We start from the raw sequence: 5,965 nt of genomic DNA, 5'->3' as shown, positions 1-5,965 counted from the left end.
AAAAACCTAAGCCAAACTGTCACAATAATAATTTGTCCAAAACCTAAACTACTAAATTCAGTCACACAAATAATTCCAAATCGGTCCCACCGAGTTGTCCTTCGATTGAACCCAAGTGAAACCTCAGCACCTCACTATCACCAGATTTGGTTTGATGTAGCCAAATAGGAGTGAGCAAATTACCCCTATATAATTATTAAAATTTGGAATTTCCGAGTTTTACTTTTTGGAACCACGGACACACTCGAGCTGCCTAGGGCAACCGAATTGGTCTCACCGACTTTATCGTGGTATTTCTGGGGCAGATGCCAAGGGGTGGCTTAGAGAGGTGAGAGTAAGGCCGCTATGGAGATTCGGAATAGGTTCGGCAATAGCACACGGTGGTTTACCCAGGTTTGGGGCCCTCGCATGGAGGTAACACCCTTACTCCTGCATGTGTGGTGTATATGGAGAATATATAGTTTTACATGGTGCTCCTCGAGCTGTCTCGAGGAAGAAGAAGGAAGCTGGGAGCTCTACTCCTCTCCTAGAGAGTGGGGAATGAGAGAATGGGGGGAGCCTGGGAGGATCCTCCCCCTTGTGTGTGTGTGTGTGTGTGTGTGTGTGTGTGTGTGTGTGTGTGTGTGTGTGTGTGCCCCTCTAGGGGTCTCCCCATGGGTTGGCTCCCTGGGTCACCTTATAAAGGGGTACCCAGAGGACAAGGGGGCCCATGGGGCCTAACTTTTACTGTTGGACATGATGGATGAGGGGCCCGCCTGGCCAAACTTCACTGTTGGAGGTGACCGGTGCGCAGTGATACAGACTGGACTGTCGTGTCGCTGTGATGCAGGCTGCAGCGTACTCCCGTCCTGTCTGATGGGACGTTGCAGCTGTCCTCGTTGGGCTCCACCCGGACAAGTTTCAAGTCGGACAGTCTCCAACCGGATGGGTTCTAGCGGGCTAGGTTCCAGCCGATCGTGCTCCCGCCGGCCAGGTTCCAGCCGGTCGGGTTCCAGCCAGCCGGGTTCCAGCCAGTCGGGCTCCAGCCCACCAGGTATCCAGCCGTCGGGCTCCAGCCAGCCGGGTTCCAGTCGGATGCGTTCTAGCCGGCCAGGTTCCAGTCGGCTAGGTTCTAGCCAGTCGGGCTCCACCCAGCCGGGTTCCAGCCAGTCGGGTTCCAGCGAGCCAGTCTTGTGTCTTTACTCCTTCGACTTTCTTTGTTGATTCATGGGGTATGGCCTATCGGGGACAACTCCCGTGATGTTTTTGGAAATGTTGTATCGTCTTCTTTAGCCTACCCGGGGTCATCCCTCCGACAGTAGCCTCCGAGCCTCCACGGGACTCGAAGAGTCGCACGGAGGCTTTTAGTTGTTGTCGTAGAAAATGATGGTGTCGAGACATGGCCAGGAGCGGACGAGGAGTCCATCGGCTCTTACGCATGAAGCGTTGTTGTGTGTGGACGCGGAGTCTGTCGGCTCTTATGCATGGGGCACTGCCAAGCACGGACGCTGGGTCTGGCGGCTCTTGCGAGTGAAGCGCTGTTGTGTGCAAACGTGGAGTACACTGGCTCTAGTGCAAGGGGCACTGCAAAGCGCGGAAGCCGAGTCCAGTGGCTCTTGCGCGCGAAGCGCTGCCGTGTGCGGACGCAGAGTCCGCTGGATCTTGTGCGCGTGGTACAGTCATGCACGGATGCGGAGTCCGGTGGCTCTTGCACGCGAAGCGCTGCCGTGTGCGGACAAAGAGTCCGCTGGCTCTTGTCCGCAGGGCACTGCCAAGCACGGATGCGGAGTCCGGCAACTCTTGCGCGCGAAGCTCTACCGTGTGCGGATGCGGAGTCCGGCGGAACTTGCACGCGAAGTGCTGTCGTGCATGGACGCGGAGTCCACTGGCTCTTGTGCGCAAGGCACTGCCATGCACGGACGCGAAATCCGGTGGCTCTTGTGTGCGAAGCGCTGCCGTATGTGGACGATGAGCCCATTGGCTCTTGTGCACGGGGAACTGCCATGTGCGGATGCGGAGTCCGATGGCTCTCGCGTGCAAATCGATGTCGTTGTCATGGCTGAGATTGCCGATGGTGACCGGATGTGGGCTGTAGAAGGCAGCGGCTTTCTTCCAGTGGGGGTGCGCTAGCGCACCCACTAGGTGTAGCCTCCAAGATTCGGGCCGGCTGCGTGGTAGCCGGGCCTAATCTTTGTCCTTTATTTTTTTCTGTCCTCTTCGCAGGCTGATATGGCTTTCTTCCAGTGGGGGCGCGCCGGCGCACCCACTAGGTGTAGCCTCCAAGCCTCCGGGCGACTCGAAGAGTCATGCACAGGCTTCTTGTTGTTGATGTACCAAAAGGTTGCCGATGGCGACCCGCTGCGGGCTGCAACCAGCGTAGCTTTCTTCCAATGGGGGCGTACCATCGCACCCAGTAGGTGTAGCCTGTGAGACTCCGGGGGACTCGAAGAGTCGTGCGGAGGCTTCTTGCTGTTGGTGTAGGAAAAAGGTTGCCGATGGCGACCGGTTGTGGGCTACAACCGGCGTAGCTTTCTTCCAGTGGGGGCATGCAAGTGCACCCACTGGGAGTAGCCTCCGGGCGACTCGAAGAGTCGTGCGGAGGGTTCTTGCTGTTGGTGTAGCAAAAGTTTGCCAATGGCGATCGGCTGCGTGTTGCAGCCGGCGTAGCTTTCTTCCACTGGGTGTAGGCTTTGAGCCTCTGGGTGACTCAAAGACTTGTGCGAATGCTTCTTGTTATTGGTGTAGCAAAAAGGTTGTCGATAGCGACCAGCTACGGGGTGCAGCCGGCGTAGCTATCTTTTAGTGAGTGTGCTCCAGCTGGACAGAATCCAGCCGGACAGGTTTCGAGTCGGCAGCCGGCGGCCTGCAGCCACACAGGTTCCAGCAGGACGGGTCCATGCGGCAGGCTGCATTCGGCAGCCAGCCACCGGCAGTCTGCAGCCGGCAGCCGGCAGCGAGCAGTGTGCAGCTTGAAGTCGGCAGCCGGCATGCAATGGTGGTTCACTGCGAAGATGATCGGGCAAGAGATAAATTTAGTCAGTGTAGATTTATCAAATATTTAACTTTGGCCGCGCAAGTTTTATGCGGTTGGAATGGCGACTCGGTGTCGTCTGAGCCCCTTGGGTCATTTCGTGTACTCTCGGCTCTTTGCTTTTGCTCTTGCTAGCCGTACAGCCGTGATATGATCTATAGCTGAGACAAAGAGTGGGCCGTAGAGGGGAGCGCACAGTACTCTCACTCCGGGAGCAGGCTCGAGCGGGTATAAATTTCACGAAGGAAACGGCTGGTTCGCCTAAACCATTTTCTCCCCAGACGTTCTTCACGATGTGACCTTCAGCTTTTGCTCTTGCTAACCAGACAGTCGTGATACGGTTTGTAGCTGAGACGAAGAGTGGGCCTTTGGTATCGTAGGCGCTACTAGCTTCGTCTGCGGGGAGGAACAAATCGGGCCAAATGGCCAGCACCCGGGCCGAGACTAGCCGGCATCAGGTGAGCAGAAAAATAGCTGAAATGAATGCGGTGATGGCCTCCGAGTGTCGCTCAGGGTTTTTACTTTTACGCGCGGTGTGAGGATCCACGGACAGGAGGTCACATTGCTTTAGTGCAGACGAGGTTGTGGTTGTCGCTGACAACCGACGCGGCCTTCTGCGAGCGAAGCGCGCTGGCGCATCCACTGGGTGTGGCCGCCGAGCCTACGGCGGTCGATGGCTATGGCAGTCCGTCGGTCCCGACGGCCGAACGTCAGAGCGGATGGGCGATCAGGTCGGCCCGATGTCAAAGTAGGTGGCCGGACTGGCCACGCGGCGACGCGGGCGGGCCAATCGGCCAAGCAGCGACGTTGACGGGAAGGCGCATGTGGCCTTCTTCTTCCTTCTTGCTAGCTTCATTTTCTAGTGTTCTCTCGATTGGTTTTTTTGTCATCTTTGACTTTTCTTTGTCCAGTCGGCCCTCTTTCTTTTGCCAAAGCAGGTCGGGGCCGCGTGGGGCAGCAGTCGTCATAGTTACCCAGCAGCTCGGACGCGGGAGGCCAGCTGGCGCACCGAGACGGTGGACAGGACGCACCGCAGCCGGCGCGGGCGCGCGGGAGGCCGGCTAGAGCGGCGCGTGGAGGGAGGCGCCGAGGCCAGGAGACGGCGCAGGGCCGAAGCGGAGCAGCACGAGGGGCCTGTCGGGGCTGGTGCACGTAGTGCGAGCACGGCAGCCGCCGCGGAGGTGGACCAAGCCGGCGCAGCCACGCCGCCTTGAAGGTCGAGAGGGCGCAGCGTTGCAGAAGCCCGGACGACCGAGCCGCGGGGCTGAGCCATGGTTGATGGGGCGACGACAGAGCAGCCGCGGGTTGCCGGCTGCGGGCTGAGCAGGCGGCACGGCGTGAGCGTGGCACCCTGGTGCGGATGCGGCAGCCGGCCAGCGCGAGAGGCGGCGCAAACTCATGCGAACACATTGGAGCGGCCGGACGTGTGTGTCGCGGCTGGAGGCGCGGCCGGCCGCGGAGCTGCAACCGGCACCAGGGCATGCGAGGTGGAACCTGCCAGGCCAGCAGACCGTCGGGCCAGAGGCGGGGAGGCGCAAGCAGAGCCGGTGCGACGCGGAGCAATGAGAAGCGGCACGGCTGGAGGCGCAGTCGGCAACGGAGCTACAACCGGCACCGGTGCGCGCGGGGTGCAGCCGGCCAGGCCAACCGACTTGCGGGCATAGACGGAGCAGTCGTTCGGGCACGCGTGGGAGGAGCATGTGTATAAAGTAGAGAACGGGCTTCCGGGAGTCTGCTCGAGCGACGGCGCCCGCCGCCAGCGCGAGCACGAGGGCCATCACCGGTGCCAACGCAAGGAGCATGATGGCCTGGGTGAAGCGAGCGAGACTGACGGCATGGACGTGAGCGGTCGCCCTGGGGCTGTGTCAATGTTGATCCCTCGAGCGTTGTCGCCTGAACGACAGCGGCAACGTGGTGGTGATAAAGAAGGGGGCGAGGCCGGCGACGAGGACACGCAGCTTTGCACAGTCGCCTCCGGGGCGTGTCGATGTCGATGTCGGACCCCCCAGCGCTACCGGAGAGATGACAGTGAAGCAACGGTGATGACGACGAAAAGGGTCCCGCCCGGACCGCAGTTCGAGCAGCAGCATGCCCCACGATGGGCGCCAACTGTCGTGGTATTTCCGGGACAAATTCCATGGGGTGTCTTAGAGAGGTGAGAGCAAGGCCACTGTGGAGATTCGAAACGGGTTGGACAACAACATGCGGTGGTTTACCCAGGTTCGGGGCGCTCGCATGGACTTAATACCCCTACTCCTGCATGTGTGGTGTATGTGGAGAATATATAGTTGTACATGATGCTCCTCGAGCTGTCTGGAGGAAGAAGAAGGAGGCTAGGAGCTCTCCTCCTCTCCTGGAGAGTGGTGAATGAGAGAATGGGGGAGCCTGGGAGGATCCTCCCCGTGTGTGTGTGTGTGCCCGTCTGGGGGTCTCCCTGTGGGCTGGCTCCCTGGGTCACCTTATAAAGGGGTGCCCAGAAGACAGGGGCCCATGGGGCCTAACTTTTATTGTTGGACATGATGGGTGAGGGGCCCACCTGGCCTAACTTCACTGCTCGAGGTGACCGTGTGTAGTGATACAAACTGGACTGCCGGGACGCAGATGCACGTTGCACCGTCCTCCCGTCCTGTTTGATGGGACGTTGGAGTTGTCCTCATTGGGCTCCACAAGGACAGGTTTTCAGTCAGATAGTCTCCAGCCGGACAGGTTTCTAGCCGGGCAGGCTCTAATAGGTCGTGCTCCCGTCGGCCAAGTTCCAGCCAGCCGGGTTCCAACCGGCCGGGCTCCAGCCAGTCAGGTTCCAGTCGGCCGCGTTCCAACCGGCCAGGTTCCAGCCAGCTGGTCTTTTGTCTTTACTTCTTTGACTGTCTTTGTTGATTCGTGGGGTATGGCATATCGAGGACAACTCCCCCTATGTTTTTTGAAATGTTGTATCGTCTTCTTTAGCCTACCCGG

General features: G+C 59.3%; 1 protein-coding gene across 1 annotated transcript; it reads right to left on the bottom strand.

Annotated features, from left to right (window-relative positions):
- Nucleotides 1-3,501: 3,501 nt before the first annotated feature.
- On the bottom strand, nt 3,502-5,590 carry LOC123446367. Its single transcript, XM_045123002.1, has one exon. The coding sequence runs from the start codon at nt 4,810-4,812 to the stop codon at nt 4,072-4,074; it is 741 nt and encodes a 246-aa protein (XP_044978937.1). The 5' UTR covers nt 4,813-5,590; the 3' UTR covers nt 3,502-4,071.
- Nucleotides 5,591-5,965: the final 375 nt, after the last annotated feature.

This window comes from Hordeum vulgare, chromosome 4H (assembly GCF_904849725.1).
Source record: "Hordeum vulgare subsp. vulgare chromosome 4H, MorexV3_pseudomolecules_assembly, whole genome shotgun sequence".
NCBI classification, from domain to species: domain Eukaryota; kingdom Viridiplantae; phylum Streptophyta; class Magnoliopsida; order Poales; family Poaceae; genus Hordeum; species Hordeum vulgare.
This window is presented reverse-complemented; position numbering and strand designations above follow the sequence as displayed.

Coding starts and splice junctions, on each gene's coding strand:
- LOC123446367 (XM_045123002.1), bottom strand. CDS start 4,812: ATGCTCCTTGCGTTGGCACCGGTGATGGCCCTCGTGCTCGCGCTGGCG.